The sequence below is a fragment of the Doryrhamphus excisus genome, chromosome 4, assembly GCF_030265055.1.
Source record: "Doryrhamphus excisus isolate RoL2022-K1 chromosome 4, RoL_Dexc_1.0, whole genome shotgun sequence".
NCBI classification, from domain to species: Eukaryota; Metazoa; Chordata; class Actinopteri; order Syngnathiformes; family Syngnathidae; genus Doryrhamphus; species Doryrhamphus excisus.
Window position 1 is genome coordinate 959225 of NC_080469.1, and position 21351 is coordinate 980575.

The 21351-nt window shown below is 40.6% G+C and overlaps 1 protein-coding gene across 6 annotated transcripts in view; it reads right to left on the reverse strand.

The window, feature by feature from the left end:
* LOC131127822 (NMDA receptor synaptonuclear signaling and neuronal migration factor-like) overlaps positions 1 to 21351 on the reverse strand; it is a 50796-nt gene that overhangs the window by 8178 nt on the left and 21267 nt on the right. For 3 of the 6 annotated variants that reach the window (XM_058070084.1, XM_058070083.1, XM_058070085.1), the window contains 12 exons: positions 17260 to 17321; positions 16451 to 17182; positions 15591 to 15663; positions 10985 to 11053; positions 6715 to 6767; positions 6290 to 6382; positions 3267 to 3394; positions 3095 to 3178; positions 2489 to 2522; positions 2219 to 2289; positions 1082 to 1161; positions 841 to 943 (listed from right to left, as the gene is read on the reverse strand). In XM_058070084.1, coding sequence (XP_057926067.1) covers positions 841 to 943; positions 1082 to 1161; positions 2219 to 2289; positions 2489 to 2522; positions 3095 to 3178; positions 3267 to 3394; positions 6290 to 6382; positions 6715 to 6767; positions 10985 to 11053; positions 15591 to 15663; positions 16451 to 17182; positions 17260 to 17321 — 1582 coding nt within the window. The remainder of the gene's footprint in view (positions 1 to 840; positions 944 to 1081; positions 1162 to 2218; positions 2290 to 2488; positions 2523 to 3094; positions 3179 to 3266; positions 3395 to 6289; positions 6383 to 6714; positions 6768 to 10984; positions 11054 to 15590; positions 15664 to 16450; positions 17183 to 17259; positions 17322 to 21351) is intronic. The other 3 variants (XM_058070086.1, XM_058070088.1, XM_058070087.1) reach the window with 3 other exon arrangements.

Genomic DNA, 21351 nt, shown 5'->3' on the forward strand with positions numbered 1-21351 from the left:
ATGTACCCAGAAAAAATGATTACGTTTGATTCATGTTCATGTTAAAGGTTAAATAACTGTTAATAGTTATCCTCCCTATCCGTGTGGAAGTGGTAAGTTTTTGGCTATTTAAGTTGAAAGGAAATAACTCGGAGGCTACCGTTTAGGTCGCTAGCTCTCTAGTTTGCGAGTTAGCATGTGTCTCAAGACCCTGCAGTTGCGCAATATGTTGTAAATAAAAAGAGTATAAATGTGACTATAGTCGTGTTTTGTCATGTCTACAGGGCTCTAATAATGCTTTGTTCATTTTAATATGAAAAAAATCATTTGTCTACCCACCAACTATATGTGCTTTCTTAACTTTTTATTATTATTATATTATTTATATTATTATTATATATTTATTTATTACTGATTGATTGATTTTCTTTATTCTTGATTTATTTATTTTTCATCTTATTTTGTGTAGAAAAATAAAAAAGTAAGATATTTGAGAACAGTGGAATGTTTTATCAGAGCTTTTCTTGCAGAAAATTGGAACAAAAGCAAAGTTTTTAAATTTTTTTTGTTTTTAATAAATGCGTTTTTTTTCGGGAAAACCTGATGCGGCCCAGTCTCACCAGTGGCCCCCAAGTAAATTGAGTTTGAGACCCCTGGACTAAAGCCTATTTTTCCAGCCTAGGCCACCTGGAGGATGGATAGAACAATGCTTTGTTCCCACATCCCTCAGTCAGTCCTTTGCCACCATCCCTGGTACCAATAACAAGACCAGTATTTCCCACAGGACTGCAGTCCGTTAGTGGTGGTGCTTGATTGGTCTTTCACTCCATGCTGTTGTTTATGTTAAGTGGCTGTCGGTACCTTTTCTCCATTTGCACTCCCCAGCACGTAGCAGCCCATGATGTGGATGAGGTTGGGCTCGGGGTTCAGCTTGCTCATCAGCCTGCCGAGCCGCCGCCAGAAACTGCACGGAGAAGACAAGAAGAAGGATGAGCAAAATGTACCATACATTTATGTACTTCTCTTGTAAAGCAGAAAATGATTGGTTATGTGATGAATGCACTTTTTATCCAAAAATGACCAGAAATGCAAAAGAACCTACTGGATCATGTCTTCCTCCTTCTCCACTTTGGCGAAGGTGGCAACTTTGTTCTTCAACAAATAGAGATGGCCTGGTCCTCCCTGTTGAAGGTTGAGTAGAGGTCAAATTGTGATTACAGTCTAAAGCAGGGGTCTCAAACTCAATTTACTTAGGGGCCACTGGAGCTCGGGTCTGGGTGAGACTGGGCCGCATCAGGTTTTCAAAAACAAAAAAAAACGCATTTATTAAAAACAAAAAAATTAAAAAACGTCGCTTTGGTTCCAATTTTCTACAATAAAAGCTCTGATCAAACATTCCACTGTTCTCAAATATCTTAATTTTTATTTTTCTACACAAAATAAGATGAAAAATAAATAAACAAATCAAGAATAAAGAAAATCAATCAGTAATAAATTAGTTAGTTATTTCCTTTAAACTTAAATAGCCAAAAACTTACCACTTCCACACGGATAGGGAGGATAACTATTAACAACTGTTAATAGTTATTAATAGTTATAGTTATTTAACCTTTAACATGAACATTAATCATTAACTTTCATATCAAGGCGGGGGCCTCAAACTAGTGTCCTGCGGGCCACGTTTGGCCCGCGGGCCGCATGTTTGAGACCCCTGGTCTAAAAAGATGAAACGGGGGGGTCGTGTCTTCAAGACTGGAAAATATTTAGTGGGGGGAGGAGCCGGCCTGCGTCGCTAGTGCATAATTATATTGTATATTTCAGCCCGCCATTTGCCGCTCTCCAACCAAGGTGTAATGATGTCAGTAAAAAAGCCCCCAAACCTGCCATTTTGTGTGTTCCTAATTGTGGTGCTCGTCTTACGTTTATTTGCCTGCTCACCCAACACCGCGTTAAAGTACTTCCTTTAATTAGCAGATAAAAAAAATAAGAAAGATTCAGATTAATAAGCCAATAGGCCGAGTGGTTAGCACGCAGGCCACACAGCTAGGAGACCCGAGTTCGATTCCACCCTCGGCCATCTCTGTGTGGAGTTTGCATGCGTGGGTTTTCTCCCACAATGGGTGGAATACATTAAAACAGACCGCCACTCAATACAACGGGTGGAAGAATGAGCATAATAGAAAATCCCAATCCAGCCTGCATGGTTAATAAAAGCAACTTGTGTATTCCCGTGACTCACCTGGCAGAAAATGAGCATGTTCCAAATCTTACAGCCTTTTCTGTAGGCAGTCAGCTTCTTCTCAATCTCCTCTACGGGGGGGGTGGTGTTGGGGGAGCGGGCGGGCGAGAGAGGGAGGGAGAGAGAGAGAGATGAGACACATAAATTGTCTGTCTATTGACAGCAGCAGGTCAAACAATGAGTCATCTATCTGGCAACCTCGTCTTCCCACAGTTTTTTTCAAGGCTTCTTTGACTTTGGAGCAAATGTTATAAAAATAAAAAAACTCACCAAGGATGTCATCAAAAGTGGCATGTTCATGGTCCTGGAAACAGACACGTAGAAAATCATATTATTATTATCATATTTCATATTATTGCAACATAAATATTCACTTGAATTAGTTTGCATTCATCAAGCGCCAACTACACTCTAACAAAGTTGAGCAAAACCCACTTTTACCCTTCATTTGATCACCTCCTGTTTTCAATGGGGCACATCCTGTCCTTGGCCTGGTTAATGACTAAGCACTGAAGCGCCGCATCCGCACCAGGAGGGCGCCAGGTTAGTCCCCATTCCTCGTGAGTTCTCCTCGCTTTATTTGTTACTTTTTACCACTCTTTCTCTTAGTGACTCCGGGTGAGTTACACGGGACCGTAGAGCTCCGTACCAGGACTAGTCCTCTTTACTGACTGGACTACCACTCTATTCCATATATGCTCAAGAACACATTTACAGCAAAAAGTCTTATTTATGTCTTATTTTCTCTTACTATGTCTACCATATTGGGTGATAGTAATGTAAAGATGACTATAGGGGTGTTATTTCATGTCTAGAGAGCTCTAATAATGTTAAAAGTCATATTTAGCAGGTTGTAAACAGGTTTCCTATACTCACATAAAGAATAGGAATGATGGAAGGGTCATCCCTACGAATAATGTTGGGAACATATTCAGCCTTAGGAACCTTGGAGGAGATGAGCTGTGGAAAGCAATAGCAGCATACGGAGATAAAGATCAATACCACTTTGGACGCTCATGTCCGCCACGTTGATCTTCACAAGGCTTACGATGATTTTAGGCGGGATGAAGTCCTCGCCTTCACAGGCTATCCTCTCCATCTGTCTTTCATCAGCCCAGTCTGCATCCTCATCCAGCCCTTCATTGAGGGTCCCTGAGGAGGTCTGGAGATCACCACCTGGCTCACACACACACAGGAACAAAGGATGAGATGAAAGGAGAACACAAACAGGATGAAAGAGTGGGTGCTTCGTTCCTGGGTGCTGCACCTGTCATTCATTTATCCAAGGAGAGGAAGGATGGACTTACTGTAAATAACATTCTCTAATGAAAATGTACAACTAGCATAGAGGAAAAAGGAAGCATCCATTATGGTTGTTACTGGTTCTGGTTCTGGTAATGGTAATGGTTTAATTTCATTTGAACATGCATCAGATTCCAATTGAGTGCATCCCATAATCAGTTCCCAGTTCCACATGTCCAAAAGGAGTAGGAAGAAGCAAAACTTATTAAATCCTACCCCTCCATCTGGTACTTTTACAATCACCAACTGTTACATTTGTTCACTTCCTGCTTTCTTAATATGGTTTAAGGTAAAAAAAAAAAAAATTATTTTATTTTTGTCCCGTAGCGAAGTACTCAGTGATATGAGCATCAAATGCCATAATGGGTACCATAGTAAGTGTCAATTATAGGTTAATAATAATATAGGTTAATAATTGATCTTCGGTCTCGGGCTGATACTGACACTTGGGGGCATGATACCTGGCCTGATACCAGACAAAGCATGTGATGATCTTATTATCACATACTATTTAATCATGAGCTTATAATCATGTACTATTTAATCATGATCTTATTATCACATACTATTTAATCATGAGCTTATTATCACGTACTATTTAATTATGATCTTATTATCACATACTATTTAATCATGATCTTATTATCACGTACTATTTAATCATGATCTTATTATCACGTACTATTTAATCATGAGCTTATTATCACGTACTATTTAATTATGATCTTATTATCACATACTATTTAATCATGATCTTATTATCACGTACTATTTAATCATGAGCTTATTATCACGTACTATTTAATTATGATCTTATTATCACATACTATTTAATCATGATCTTATTATCACGTACTATTTAATCATGATCTTATTATCACGTACTATTTAATCATGATCTTATTATCACATACTATTTAATCATGAGCTTATTATCACATACTATTTAATCATGAGCTTATTATCATGTACTATTTAATCAAAAGACCATTTTGTTTCCTGAAAAGTGTCAGTTTATTACATGTATTATATCTAAACAGTGTAAACACAGGAAGTTTACCTTTCGTTTTTTCCATCATGTAACGTGCCAGAGAGTTGAATTTTGATTTGAGAGAATCAGGCTCGTATTCATCCCCATTTTCTTTTCTGATTGATAAAATAAACATAGACATGTATTTGTCTAACTCAGGCGGGCGAATACTTTCTACCAGTCTTCGTTCGTTCTTGTGCGTTCAGTTGATGAGCCATTCAGAAAAAAGCTTGAGGTCGCCCTTAGTTTTCCGACTTCTATTTGCATTTTTCGTTTTTTTTTTTCGATCATTTCAAGAGTGTCCTCCTCATTAATGGTGATAAAACGTTCCATTTCTAATATTCTGTTTGCTATTTTCCCTATTTGTCTTTCGCCGGGAGTGTCAACCGCTGACATGTTGACAGAGCACCGACGACAGCAAAACAAACGCCGTGTGTTCACGCTCATGCGCTGTTCTCTGATTGGTTGTTTCACGGTCACGATACCAGAGCAGCGCGCTCTGAGTGGACAGCTACGGGGGCTGATACTGGACATGGTTAAACTCTAGATCAGGGGTGCTCATTAAGTCGATCGCGATGTACCGGTCGATCGCGAAGGTGGTACTGGTCGATCGCTGGTCGATCGCGGCGTGACATTAAAAAAATATCATCCCAGCATCAATGCCGTCACTTGATTGACATACAGGGCAGCCATTCAGATGACAACTGAATGTTGCCCTTCGGGCGACCAATCAAATCAAACAACGTCTCTAAGTGCAGCAGAACTTACGATGTCAGCCTATCATCCATCCCCGTTACTTGATTGACATACAGGACAACCAGTCAGATGACAACTGAATTTTGACCTTTAGGTCACCGCTCATGCGTAAACAACGATGCAAAGTGCTAAGCTAGTCGGCGAATTGCGTCAGATTTCAAGCCCTCGCTAAAGTTTATGGTCACTAAAATGAGTGAAGGAGCTGGACCAAGTAAAAAGGCAAAAACTGGACCAAGTAAAAAGGCAAAAAACATATCACTTCCATACGGATATGGAATATTATACGGATATTATGATACGGATATTATCCATGACTGATAAACATTTGGAAGTGTGCTTGAGGCTGGCTATCAGCAGCTACTGTCCGGACTATGCATCCCTGGCTGGTTCAATTCAGTGCAAGTCATCAAAGTAAACTCAGGTAATTACAAAAAATGTTAATAGTTAATTATGTGTGTTTTGCAATATTGGCTCATTTGGTTATGTAAGGTACATCAACATACATTGTACGTACAAATAATCCTCAATACATTTGAAAATAAATAGATGTTTTGCATTTTTGTAGCGGGTAGATCATTTTGACTCGGTCATTTTAAAAGTAGCTCGCATGCTGAAAAAGTGTGAGCACCCCTGATGTAGATTTTATCAGTATCACTGCCCTGGGATTTGACACAGTATCATTTGGGCCTTTTCCCGTATCATTCATGGGCGCTTTCTAGGGTACAGGACAAATTAATACTGTAGTATGTGATAATATAGTGATATATATATAGCACATCATGACTGGTTGAAGACCCTTCATCCTTGGATTTAGCAAACATCAACTGGCTCATGTTTAAGTGAAGCCCATTCTGCATCGCGTGGAAATATGAACGCTGCAACAAAGGACGTATGCAATGACTGTATGGTTTGAGCGTGTTTGTTTGCGTGCGGTGCAGAAAGACCTGTCATGTGTTCAAGTGATGGACAGGGTGCTGACTCACTGTCTCTGGAGTCATGCAGCGAATCCGGGTTGACGGGGGTGGGGTCACTCCACGAGCGGCTGAAACTCTTGGCTCGGCGGTCGACAAAGGCTGCTGATTTGAAAAAAAAAGCCAGTCACTCACGCGTACAATTTCCCACTGCAGCAGGACACCTGAACACATTCTATATGCTTAGTTTGATTCCCTGATTAGATGCCATTAGAATGGAGTGCTGCACTGCTGCCAAGATACGTCCAACATCGTGAGGTCATCACAGCGTGTGGTGGAGCTGCAACGCTCCTGACTAGATAAGTGCTGACATTCCGTGTATCTCCGATGTATTATTATAGGATTATACTCATGAATATACAGTAGGCGCTGCGGTTTGAACTTGTCCTTGTTTCAGGGCAAGCTACTTCTACTGTCTCAAGTGAAAATCCACTTACTCTGGACCTTGATCCTTCGGCTGCCCACCATCCGGAGGTGTTTGCGGAAATTTCTATCAAATTTGGGAAGAAGAGAAGCAGGCGTGTCAGAAGGAAGCAGCAGAGCCAAGGAGAAGGATGGTGTGACATGTATGGTGATACCAGGTGATGCTGTTGGAACTGTGAAGGATGAGGCACATGTTGAGTGGAGATCAAACCAATGTAACGTCACAAAAACACATCTACGCCATAAGGCAACGCGCATTAAGACATCCATGTACCTACGGAAAGTCAACTTGGAAAACCAGTCAACTGTCCAAGACTGTATTGGGAATCTGAAGTGGGATAGGACTTGGTTCTCCGGCAGACACCAAACACAACAGAATATGTACAACCATTGATGGACATGGTTCTCAAGCAGAGAACCATGTCAATCAAGTATCTTGAGATCCTGTTCACAAGTTCGGGAAGGCTGGAGCGTGGGATCGACAGGCGGATCAGGGCGGTCTCTATGCCGGGTCAACGTGGTAAACAAAGAGCTGAGTCCATTTACCGGTCCGTCTATGTACATCCCTACCCTCACCTTTGGTCATGAGACCGTAAGAAGCTGGACACACCAAAGAGGAGCTCAGATGAGGTGTCTAACCAGAAGGTAGACAGAGGACAAGCTACAGGGAACGTCTCTGTGATCTTTTGGTGGAAGTTTGGGCTTCGCTGCTCTGACTGCTGCCCCCCCCTACAACCTGGACCCAGGTAAGCGGAAGAAAATGGATGGATTGATGGACCAACTTTTGTGGTTTACCCCAAGCAAAAAAACAAACAAACCCTACCTGGAATGACGTGAAATGGACCATGGGGTCCTTGAGTGGTTTCCATTTTATTATTCATCACAGCTTGCCTGGAAGGGATGACTCAGTGCCGCCCGTGTGGACCACCACAAACACTAGGGACGGCTTTTTCACCACGTTGGGCAAGTCGGTTGTAAAACTGGATGTGATCTAGGACCTAAAGCAGTCTTGTCAGGGGTCTACAATAGATGCCCCTGGTCGGGTGATCCAGAAGACTATTGTAGACTAGACCAAATACTGTATCAAGACTGTACCTTTCCAGAAACAGGAGAATGGTACCTCACCCTGGAGCTAGGGTTGGGTGAGGGGCTTCAAGGTGAGAAGGGGACCCAACCCAAAGAAGGGTTGGTTGGTGGGGGTGTCAGTCGAGGGCAGGGGGGCCATCAAAGTGAAGAAGAACTAAAGAAACTACGTGTAGACCAGGGGTCAGCAACCCGCGGCTCCAGAGCCGCATGTGGCTCTCCAGCCTCTTTGTTGCGGCTCCCTTTGCAATGCTTGAATATTTTTTAGCACCCGTGTGGTGAAAATGCACGTCTTTGTTATGAGTTTACAAAAATCCAACTTTGTGTGAGACCATGAATGCATCCTGACTGAGTTCTGACTGGTGACTGAATGAGCAGACAGGATGCTATCCAGTTCTCTCTGACAGGTTAACATGAAGGGAAATGAGTAATACTTTGAGTTATTTGAGTTATTAATTATTATTAATGAGTTATTTGACGATTCTAAAAAATAAATTAGAGCTCATTTAAAAACAAAAGTTTATCTCCAGTACTAGCAAGAGTACTCCAACTCGTCTTTTTTTTTCCCTCCAATGTTGTTTTAAACATACAACGTTTTGCGGCTCCAGGCTATTTTTCTTTAGTGGGCAAGTGGGTGAAATGGCTCTTTTCATAGTAAAGGTTGCCGACCCCTGGTGTAGACCAAGGACACGGTGTAGAGGAACACCTTGGTATGACCCCAGTGGAGCTAGAAGAAGTATCTGGAGTTGAATATGAACGTTTACTGGAATTATGTAACTATCATCACCACCAAAACAGAGAGTCACCTTACTAAAGTACTTTCACAAACTCCTGGGGGGTGTTGGGGTAATCAATGTCATAAATTGCCGTCTTAAATTGAACACTGTTCGATTCCTCAGGCAAACATTGCGCTGCTCGTCAATGCAGATTTGAAGGCGTTCCGTGTCGGTGCTGTGAAGGCATCGCCTAAAATAGAAGGATGACTCAGAGATGGAGGGGGGGGGGGGCTCTATCAGTCAGCAAACACTTCTCGCTGAGTGACAACAGCTTTTAAAATCACTTCACACCCACGCACCCCATGCGGAGTCAAGTTCACCGTGTGTGTCAGTGATGCAAAGCGTACCGTGACCTTTGCAAACGAGGAACAAACCATTCAAGCATCATTTGTGAAGCTGAGCGAGACGAGACGCACACAACCCAGCCAAACGCAGCCTCACATACAAGACTCACAAACATGATACACGCGTTCGATTCCCCCACGGGGACTTCCACACACTGCGTTAGCTTTGTACGAGTACTGCAAGCACTTTGTGTATGACCTTTTATTGTGGGATTAGCCACAACAAAGTCACACTGACTTAAAGACGGAACAGAGGCTGCACAAAGTGTATATTGGTGTCACAGAAATGTTTTCGGCAACACTATTATTGGTGACATATTGACAAACTGAAACTGGAAGGGGCCAAATTCCAACTCAGTGTGCTGACTGACGGCACTCAGCTTAGGTTTCTGATCTGTATTTGATCGGGAAATGTGCAAATTCAGCCATTTTTACACAGTAAATTGTTTAAAATGATTACAGTTATACAGATAATACACTTAGAATCCAGTTAAATTTAGGTTTTTTTTACATTTTTATCTTTTTATCTCTGACTGTACATCATTGGCATCTGGTATCTCGATGTCAAGGTCACGGTTTGGTTCATTGTGCTCATCATGTAAAGTCAGAGGCAAAATGTGGCTTAACTGCACTGTTCTCATGAGCAAATCACTCAAAAAGGCATTTTGGGAAAAGTTAGTACGTCCAAAAGGGAGAAAAACTAGCGAAATTCAACTAAAACTAAATATACTAAAACCAAAAATACTTGTGAAAATGTGAAGTGCAGAAAAGATTCTTACAACAAAAAACTATAAACTAAGTTTAGAGTAGTCCCTCTCCACTTCACACTTTGAATTTTGGTTTTCATTCTACAGTAAACCTCGGATATATCGGACTCGGATATATCGGAAATTCGCTCACAACGGACAGATAAAAAAGAACCGATTTTTCTGTAATGCATTTCCAATAAAAATTCATTGCATATATCGGATTTTTTATAACGGATTTCGCCTATTTCGTACAAAATCTCCAGTCCCGTTCCAATGCATTTCCATGAAATTTCCCTGGCATATATCGGATGGCCGCATCGTGGCGCTCCGATTCGCCGAATGGTGACAGGCCGCTATACGACGTCATTTGCAGCGTTTGCAGCGTTGCCTGCGCGTCCAGGTACATTGGAAACATAGTCAAGGAAGTGCCTTTTTATAACGGATAAAATCCCATTTACGCATATACCGGATATAAATCCCATATATGCGTAAAACGGACATTTTCCGGTATACGCATATAACGGATTTCGCTTATATCGGACAAAACCAGTGGGAACAATTGAATCCGATATATCCCAGGTTTACTGTATTACTAAAAATATATGCCAGCACATTTAAGTGTATATTTTTCCTAAATAAAACATTTTCACGCATAAAAATATCTTAATGAAGTAAAACAGCAGGTTTTGCAGGTTTAGCACAATAACAACACGGGCTACTGTTGCGGCCGTAATCCACAACGAGCTAAAACTCAACTCTGAACCCACTTCCTGGCGTCACTTCCTGTCCATCACCCTCTCAGCGCCCCTGAGCGCCACAACATGTACAGTATAAGGGGTGTTTTTTCTTTAATTAATGTTAAAAACTATATTAGAAACAGCTTTTCTATGCTTTAACTACAAAAATATTAAATTTCTAAAAAAGGAAACATACTTCTACTCATCAAGGCTGAGTCTGCAACTCGTTCATCGCATAAAATGTTATTTCAGTATAGGAAAATGTTAAACACAGGAAGTACACAAACTATCAGATATGGAGAAAGGCTAGGATAGAATAAGCTATACTTTTTCATTTTCTTACGTGTTTAAAATAATGTTGTATATCTTTACTCACACCAGGATAGGAGGTAGACGAAAAGTACACAGTACAGAAATATAAAGGGTCCCAACTCTCTTTCAACTTGCTGTGAAGAGGTATTACACAAAAAGGCAAGATTGTAAAAGTACTCAAAAGGGAAATCAATATTTGATATGCCAGAAGGGTATTTTTTTGTGTGTAAAAGGAATGTTTTAGCATTACACAGGACAGGACAGGAAAGCCAGGACATGGTACCTCTCCATCACGGTGGCTGCCTCCTGCTCTCTTTTCCGCCTCTTTTTCTCCGCAATGCCTCGGAAAGCCCTGCCGGAACGTCACAGTGTTAAGTGCTTTTGTGGGAGCTTCAATTTCTTTCTCAGCGGAAGCCCACCGACGGTGGGAAAGAAGTGTTTGATCCCCTGCTGATTTGGTATGTTCACCCCCTAACGCAGACATGAACGGACCTGAATTTGTATAGTAGCTTTATTTAAACAGACGATAACATTAAGTAGAAGTTATACATTATTTTGTACAGTCAAACCTCAGTTTCCGTATGATTCGGTTTTCAACCAAAGATCAGTTCTTTGGTTTTGCTCGATGTGGTCTTTTATCCACATAATAAGTACTAACATAACAACCAGTTGGTACTTCCAAGTGTGTTCATTTCTTTGTAAGGGAGTGAACTTACTAAATCAGCAGGGATTCAAATACTTTTTTCCCAACTGTCCATCAACTTCTGATCCCCAGCTGGGTTAATCGGGGTTAATCGGGGTGAATGACCTTTAAAAAGCATTGATTTTCAAAGAGAATTTGAACTGCCTAAGTGATCAAGAGACTGAGCAGACGGGAGGCTTTGGGTGGAGAATGAAGAATTAGAGTTATTCATGTTGGGCAGGAAGACAAAGAGGTCAAGGTGGGTCGGTTAGTGAGTTTTTGGTGTTATTCTGGGATTAGGATAGCACGTTTTCACACGCACACACTAGGAACACAATGCGAGATCGCATAATGAGAATATTTACAGTGCCTTACCAACAATCATATTCAAGGTGAACGACAGGAGCTGCTGCTTTTTGTACATCATCATCAGGAGTCTTTGACACAAAATGGCTCCAGTTAACGGTGAATGCTGTCACTCTTCCCTAAGGGGGACAGTAATGGTCCTGACAGAATGTCAGCGCCGTGACAATCATGTGTCATTCTATGTCAAACATATGCCCAGCAGTATGCTTTTGACTGACAGGCCACTGATACTCATGGAAGCAATTATGTCATTCTGTCTGCCCTCGGACAATTAATAGGCATCATTTGTCATCGTATTCCCAATATTCAGGGGAAATATACCCCTTTGTTCACTCCCGTTGGCAGTGGGCAAAGCACCATAACGTCCATTGGATTAGTTATCAGTCACTACATTAGTTATGTCCATCCTGTCCTGTGTATTGGTGTACTAAAACTCCAACCCTAATGACGAGGGGTGTGACGCTACTTTTTCCAAATCGGATTTTTCAGTGCAACACTTTCAGTTTGGCACACCAATTTTCCACACTGTGCGCCTTAAAAAGTGAAGGACAGGAAGTGTTTATGGCAAATGTACACGTCTAGATACTACATATACAAATACAAATAGTAACCTTGGTTAGCGTGTTTTTTCAGATGGCAAAATGTCCATTTTCCGGTTAGCTTACAGAATGGTGCACGTTTTGTCATGTTTATTCATTCACTACATCAGTGCAAATGTATTCTTAATGTATTTGCATTACAACGCGTCCTGGTTAGCATCTTGCTAATACATTGAAACAGGAAGTCAGAGTAAAACAATCCTAAATGCATATAAATGAAAGGAGTAAATATAGAATCAATGAATTTATCAGTATTTGAGACCTGATTGTTGCCAAAGACACAATGTGGTAGTAAGATCAACACTTATTTCTTGAATAAAATAGCCTTTCTCACCTTCTTTATCAAAATGCAACTCTCTTTTGCTCAATTTTGGGTTATTTGGCAGGCTTGATCAAAAGAAAAGCAGAGACTTGAGGTGAGAAACACTACACAAGTCAAGAAATAACTCCTGGCAAAACACAACCATGGTGTCCGTGTGAATGGCGCTGCCACACTGTGTCCTTGTCAACGGTGAATAGAAAACTAGCCGTAAATGTTCACGTTCAAATGTCGCATTCACGATTTATATGCATCTCCGTTTGTTTTATGCCAGGGGTCTCAAACACGCGGCCCGCGGGCCAAATGTGGCCCGCAGGACACTAGTTTGAGGCCCCCGCCTTGATATGAAAGTTTAATGTTAGTTTGATATGGATGCTGTATGGTATCATGTACCCAGAAAAAATTATTACGTTTGATTCATGTTCATGTTAAAGGTTAAATAACTGTTAATAGTTATCCTCACTATCCGTGTGGAAGTGGTAAGTTTTTGGCTATTTAAGTTGAAAGGAAATAACTCGAAGGCTACCGTTTAGGTGGCTAGCTCTCTAGTTTGCGAGTTAGCATGTGTCTCAAGACCCTGCAGTTGCGCAATATGTTGTAAATAAAAAGAGTATAAATGTGACTATAGTCGTGTTTTGTCATGTCTACAGGGCTCTAATAATGCTTTGTTCATTTTAATATGAAAAAAATCATTTGTCTACCCACCAACTATATGTGCTTTCTTAACTTTTTATTATTTGCCCTTTTATTATTATTATTATATTTATTTACTACTGATTGTTTTTCTTTATTCTTGATTTGTTTATTTTCATCTTATTTTGTGTAGAAAAATAAAAATTAAGATATTTGAGAAGAGTGGAATGTTTTATCAGAGCTTTTATTGTAGAAAATTGGAACCAAAGCAAAGTTTTTTAAATTTTTTTGTTTTTAATAAATGCGTTTTTTGGGTTTTTTTTTTTTTTTGAAAACCTGATGCGGCCCAGTCTCACCCTGACCCTAGCTCCAGTGGCCCCCAAGTAAATTGAGTTTGAGACCCCTGTTTTATGCTGACTTGCGCTTCCTGTTTCCAGTGATTAGCAAGATGCTATGAAGTATATAATAACACGTCAAGACGCACGCTAACCGGAAAATGTAGGCACATATTTTTAAATTACATGACACTCCTTTACAGGCATTGCAGTACTGTGGAGTACACTGGATTATAGCGTACTGTTACATATATTATAACATATATTGTTTTTTATGTATGTTTCCTGCCTTGGTATTCCAAAACGAGCGAGTAGTAGTACCTTGAAATACACAGTACAGTAGACATTAGGGTGGATGAGGACACGGTGAAGCACATGAGGAAAAAAAAAAAAGGTTGAAGATGAAAAGGAAACACAAAGAGAAGCCAACTATGAAGAATGTGGGTGGCTGAAAGAATTACTCACGATATTCTACAGTCGTGATTTGGAACGCCGCCACGGAGAGAAATGGAAGAAGACAAAAAAAGTTAGAAAACACTTTTGCCATTTTTATGCTTGAAAATGATTAACCTTGTCGAAATTTGTTTAAATCCGCATTTTTTTGTGTACTATTAGGTCATATTTAACCACAAAAAAAGCATGTTTTTTAAATAAACACATATTTAGAAAACCGTGATAGAATGAAGTTGCGAAATTAGAAGTGCAGAATGGCGAGTGATTACTGTATGCTTAAAAGCCCGGACCGTGCCAGGAGAGCAATTTAAAAGAGCAATTTTGCCAAGAAGAGCGGTCCAAAATCCGCATGGAATTATGCCAGAGGTTTGTTGACGTATACAAAGTGTCATATGGAGGTGAAACGTGCTAATGGACACTTAAGCACGTATTAGTGGGAGTGTTAGTGGTGTAGCGTTTTCACCCTTTGTGAATTCAATCTGAAGTTGTGAATTGAACTCTTGCTTTTAAAAAATCATTCATCATGAAACTTGTAAAATCATTCCACGCCAGAAATAGAATCATTGGAGAAAATGACACGGCATTCATTCCCATGATGAACCATATTTTCTGGACATGATAGTTCATAGGTTGGCTGGTCAGTTTCTATCGTATCCATATAAGTTAAACAAATTGACTTATTTCAGATTATGCGGCTTTAGTTGACTCCTTGTTGGCTTCTGGCTAAATGCCAATCACAGTTGTTGCACTTCAAATATAGCTCCCTCACTATTATTGTTTTTTTATTTTTTAGAAAATAAAGAATAAATGATTGCTGTGGATTGCTAAGACTGGGTCCAAAAATATTGAAAGACAAATTATATGTAATATTCTGGTCACTGGTCATTGCCATGACTGAGACTGAGTGGAAAAAAAAGGTTCTCCTCTCATTATGTGTGGAAGTGGTAATTTTTTTTTTCTTCTCTCGCTCCATTTGAAACACTTAAGTTTCTAATAAGTAAATAAGAGGCTAATTAGCTCACTATTCTACAGGCAGACATCTTTTGTCACTGTAGTGATCCCATAGCCTGTGCAATGCGATGCACACAAAGAATAGTGTAAAAGTGACTATAGGGGTGTTCATTCCAGTCTATAGGGGTCCAATAAGCTTAAAACCTCTATTGATAAAGTCAAAAACAGGTTTTCTATACTCTAACGACAACAATATTCCGTTTATTCAGAATCGTATTTCCAGAATCGTAATTCCTGAAGCAATTAAGTGCAATAAATGAGGGATTACTGCATGTGACCTTTCCTCTTCATGACCCGTGGACTTACTCCATTCTCCAGAGCAACTTATAGCAAGGAATATACTGCAAGTAGACATTCCAACATTGACGGTTTAATGTCATAATACAATCTCTGGTTCTACATCCCAACAACATGCATGCTAAGCGTGTTTGACCACATGTGTCGTCTGTCAAGAAGTGTTCTTTTTGGCTGTGAGAGTGTGCTGTACTCACGCCTGCATGGTGGTGGTGGCGGTCTGAAAGCTGAACATGTTCTCTTTGGGGAACCAGCTGTTAGGGTGATCATCTGCAATCAGGAGAACAAGACATCAGCGCGTGCGACAGTCACACCGGAATGCAGTTTAGCTTCAGTGGCGATACTATTCTGACATGACTTAGCTTTTCCGAGGTTGATATTAACATCTGACATGTTTATGCTTTCACATTGCATTTATTAATTGTTAATTGCACAGAGTACAGTAAAGCCTTGCTTTACATGGTGGTTAAGCTCCAAGACCACCTGCAAATAATTGATACACACTAAAAATGTCTACTCCTCCCCTTCCGATGCCTCCTGCTAGCTTGACACAGACGCTGTCCTCTGATTCAAGATGAACATTCGAAATAAGAGTGACTGTAAATAATAATAATAATAAAAGCAACTGGTTCCATGCAAAACCTTCAATAAAAACTTCATTCTGTTGTGTGTGCCCTGAACTCCATTACAGAAATATGGTTTTCTACGCTTACTTGTTTTATAATTTGTCATTATTTACGTATTATCAATTATTATTTATGTATGATTATTTTTACAAACTAAGTACTAAGTACAGCAAAAATGAGGCAGTCATTTAAAAAGGATCATTTTGAGTTGAAAGGCATGAAAACGTATTCTAAAGTCTCAAGTGTGAATTTTCTGTATCCTTACTACCTTTGTGTGTACTTTACAGTTTTGTCATATGTTGGGATACAGGGAATAAAAATTACCTTTTTGGGGGTTTAGGGACCCCCAAATGGGGGAATTATATGGTAGAACACGTGAAGAGCACTAAAGATGGAATAGGATACAGAGTATAAAAACAACGTCTATTTACCCTTTTCACCAGTGGATGCTCCGTCTTCACTGTACATCCTCTCCAGTTTCTTGAGGTGCTTCCCTCCGGTCCATGGCGAGGTATCCAGGTCGAGGGAGCGCTGGCTTTGACATGGAGCATGAATGCAGGCGCCACTGTCTGAACCCCCTTTGCTCATCATCCCCAAGTCTCGGGTATTAATGGAGATGTCAGAATTCTGCAGTGACTGAGAGGACGACAAAGGACCTTCACGATGCTTGTGGGAGTGGTGGTGGTTGCCGCGGTGATGGCTACCACGAACCGATGACAATATTTGCTGGTTGGCGAAAGACGGCTTATGGTTTTGGGTTTGGGATAATGCATCATCCTTGCTGCTCTTCAGGATGTCCAGTTCCAGGCTTTCATCGCTTCCGGGGCCCAGAGTCATTCTGACCTCTTTTGTGATGGTGTACACCCTGGCTGGCTTACCCGCCCCACGCCCCTCTGGGTCTGGAGCGCCGGGTGGGTTCTCTGTGGAGAGGCTGCGTGCAGCAGAGAGTCTACGCTTTGATGGGCCTAAAGGCGCCTGAGTTTGGAGTGGTTTTGCCTGAGGCTGGGATTGGATCTGATCACTGCGATCGGGGTGCTCAGTCTTGCTGGACTTGGTTGCGGGCAAAGAGCGACTCTGTGGCGGCAGATTGTTGTTATGCAAGCAACTGAGAGGGCCTGGAGAGTCACAGTCTTGGGTACGGAAGGAGTCAGACAATAGTTGATCTACACGCAGATGAGATAGTGTCCATAAGATGTAACATCAGTCGTCTAAATGTGTGCATGACATGTGCATCACCTACCTGATCTGTTGCGGTTCTCCGGATTGGTATTGGACACGTATTCGCCAAACGCTCTGGCTGCCCTGTGGAGACACAACATTTTTATACTGCAAACCGCTTCAAAATAATATAATGAATTCACTTGATATTCCCAAACCACCAACAAATGTCGAAAAACCACAAGGAATTGGTCTTGAATACACAAACACGCTGGCTTTGAATCCACTCTACATACTGAGCTGTGATTATTGCGTACCGTTACACCCCTACTAAACTCCAAGTGTCTTGAATCTAGCATCTATGTCTCACAGTACCGTACCAGTCTCCCAAGTTCTGATCTAGCAAGGTTTGGAAGCAGCAACTTGAGTTTCCTCACACAGCAGACAGACGGCACCAGGACTGGGACAACAATAAAATCAGGCACGTACACGTTGTGAAAGCCCTTATGTTGCCAGGAGCAGATGACGACTGGCAAACTGTTCACAATCTCTTTCAAACAAAGAATTTGATGGTTTATAGCAGCACAACACTAATGAATATGCATTCTTTTTAATTGCATTTTTATTATTGTACAGTAAACCTCGGATATATCGGAAATTCGCTCACAACGGACAGATAAAAAAGAACCGATTTTTCTGTAATGCATTTCCAATAAAAATTCATTGCATATATCGGATTTTTTATAATGGATTTCGCCTATTTCGGACAAAATCTCCAGTCCCGTTCCAATGCATTTCCATGAAATTTCCCTGGCATATATCGGATGGCCGCATTGTGGCGCTCCGATTCGCCGAATGGTGACAGGCCGCTATACGACGTCATTTGCAGCGTTTGCAGCGTTGCCTGCGCGTCCAGGTACATTGGAAACATAGTCAAGGAAGTGCCTTTTTATAACGGATAAAATCCCATTTACGCATATACCGGATATAAATCCGATATATGCGTAAAACGGACATTTTCCGGTATACGGATTTCGCTTATATCGGACAAAACCAGTGGGAACAATTGAATCCGATATATCCCAGGTTTACTGTATGATGTGATAATGTGCATGATGCATCAAAGCCGTAAACCAGGGACCGGCAAACATAAAAGTGTTATACCAGGGTATAGTGGTAGACTCGTGGTTTTGCCCTTGCCTGCTCAAAGTATAGCAAAGGACACGGGACACAATGATTGGCCAGAATACAGCATGGAGGAGAACCGTACCGAACAACTTTATAAGGCGCCGGCGTCATTATATTAGCCAATGTACATTGAGCGGATGACACCCGATGAATGACACGGATTCTGACTTGCACCTGCCTTTGTCCTTCACTACTCCACCCCCACCTCCCATCCAGCTATTTTTGTCATAGACAAGAGATGTGGACAATGACAGTGTGACTGCAAGCGATGCAGATGCTGCAAGCTGTTTAGAAATCTGCTCTATATCCCGACCGCTAAGCAGAAATAGGCTAACAACAACTTGGCCCCTGATGCATTAAATTGACTTTATGGCTTTTATGACTCTGAGCAGTAATAGTGATGCCTCACTTTTCCATTGGCTTGCCCCAAGCGGCGATAAGCTTTACATGAAAAAGTAGAAGAATGATGCCGCCAGTGTTGTGTCATTTTCTAGCAGATTGTTTATCCATGTTTGGCCAAGGGATATAAAAAAGAAAACATTAGAGGTTCTCTAGCAATATGTGACTTTATGCTAAAAATACTAATAAACAAGCCGAAAAAGCAACAATAACAGCTCCATCTGAGCTCACTATTGACATCATTAGACAAGAAATAGGAATTATGACTTTAAAAGGGCAAAGGGGAATTTCCATGACTATGTTTTTGTTCTTGGAGAACGTAGCTGTGGTGACCTTGAATGCATGTAGGATGTAGGAAACATCGGAATGCGTGTTGGGCGCACTAACTCGGTCAGGGGTGGGCAAACTTTTTGACTTGTGGGCCGCATTGATTTAACAACATTGACAGGGGGGGGCAGACTATAATATTTTACACGTAATTTTTACACGTATATTTCACACACGTTTTACATGTAAAAGTGTCATGCAATCTGCTATATGTGCACTTTGAAATTATTTATTTGATATAAAGTGTGTTAGAAATTAAATGTATAATAATAATAATAATAATGATATTATTGTTATTTAATAATTATTTTTATTTAGTACTATTATTAATTAATATCATTAATATTAATCATTATTTTTAATTTAATATTATTATTAATTAATATTATTTTATTGATTGTATTATTAATATAATTATTATTTATTTAATATTATTGGAAAATATATATTTTTTATATTTATTATTATTATTATGTGCTTGTGTCCCTTTTCTTAGGAGCATTTTGTAAACAACAGACCACATCAAATAACGAAATTGATAAACCAGCTACTTCAACCATCAAAAGGTTGGCTCAAGCCACGATGCCAGGTTGTATGCTGAGTTTAAATGAAATACTTTGGAAAGAACAGGCGGGCCGTATTCAAGCACTTGGCGGGCCGGATGTGGCCCCCGGGCCGTAGTTTGCCCACCCCTGAACTAGGTGGTAGGTGGGGTGCACGTGTGGTTGCATTACTTGTGTTTCTTTGCATGTAGAGTGGCTGTAGGAACCCGTACGGTTGTGACCTAGGCTTCAGTCACTCACACGTAACATAGAACACATGAAGGACATAGACAAGTCTTAAAAACAATAAATACAAGAATGAAATGAAACAGTCATAATTGTTGTCTTGGAAGGGGCATTGCAAGCGAGGGAGAGAAGGGTTTGTCGGGAGGAGTCTCAATAATGACGGAACTACGCTGCTTAGTTATTATTCTCCATTTCACAGAAGCAGATCCTCCCACATGTTCAAATATACCATCTTTATACTTCATGATTATAACAACGTTCCAAGGGTTTGCTGACTGGCGTTTCTCCACTTAATGAGCATTTTATCATGTCACTTTACCTTTCACTTTCATTTTCCATCGGAAGAGTGTATGTATTGTATGTATGTATGTAGCAACATGGGACTATGTATTCTTACACCATTAACATGTTATTAGTTCTGTCTTTATTTTTGGTCAATAATAATAATCACTTTGTGTGTCTTAATCACAAAATGTGGTAATATGAAACATCATGACAACATGAAACGTTGTAACACCAAACGCCGTAGCGCAAAACAGTGGAACACAAAAAGTCGGAACACAAGCCAGCCTAGCCACAAAATGCATAACACGAAAACATAAAACATGAGGACACAAAATGTCATAACACGAAACATCTTAACACAAAAGGTCATAGCAACAAACAAACACAAAATGGGGTAACCACGAAATGTCGGTACCATAAAACGTCATAACACGAAACACCGTCACCACAATAAGTCAGAACACCAAACGGCATGACAACACATAACGTCGGAACATAAAACATCACAACACGAAAATGTCGTAACCATGAAATGTCGTAACATATTTATTGCCTGTACATGTGTGAAAAAGTTTTAGAATTAGAATCTGCCAATCCTGCAATGAATGAGGTCAATATCAAGTTGATCATTAGGTATAGAATGCATTGATAACATCCTCCGAGGAACAAAGCTTAACAAATAATACGACATCCCACTGTTACATATAAAAGTGTCTGAATAAGAGCAAAAGAACAAAGAAGTAGGCCAGTTGGAGCAGGGATAGTACGGTCGGCCAAGGAAATGTGCGACGCGCAACAACATCGGCGATGAAAGATAACAAGATGAATTCTAGCACAGTCATGTGGAGCAGCAGCACATGTACAGTACAGTACAGTACAGTACGCAAGTACTAAGTACAGTAGGTTATACGTACATAACAGAGAGCACACAAGTCTTCAATCTCCCGGGGGCGACTGTCAAATGGAATAGCCGTGTCGCCTATATGCCTTCTCGCCATGACACTCTAAGTAATTAAATATGAAGCTGCACGTGCAGCGCTGGCACTCCCCTTGAAGACTTCCCCTTCTGGCTTGGATGAGTCCAGGGGAGGAGGAGAAAGGACACGAGGAAGAAAATGCAATCGTCCCTCACAGTTCCGCATGACTCAGTGCACGTCTTATAAAAATTCCATATGCTACACCGAGAG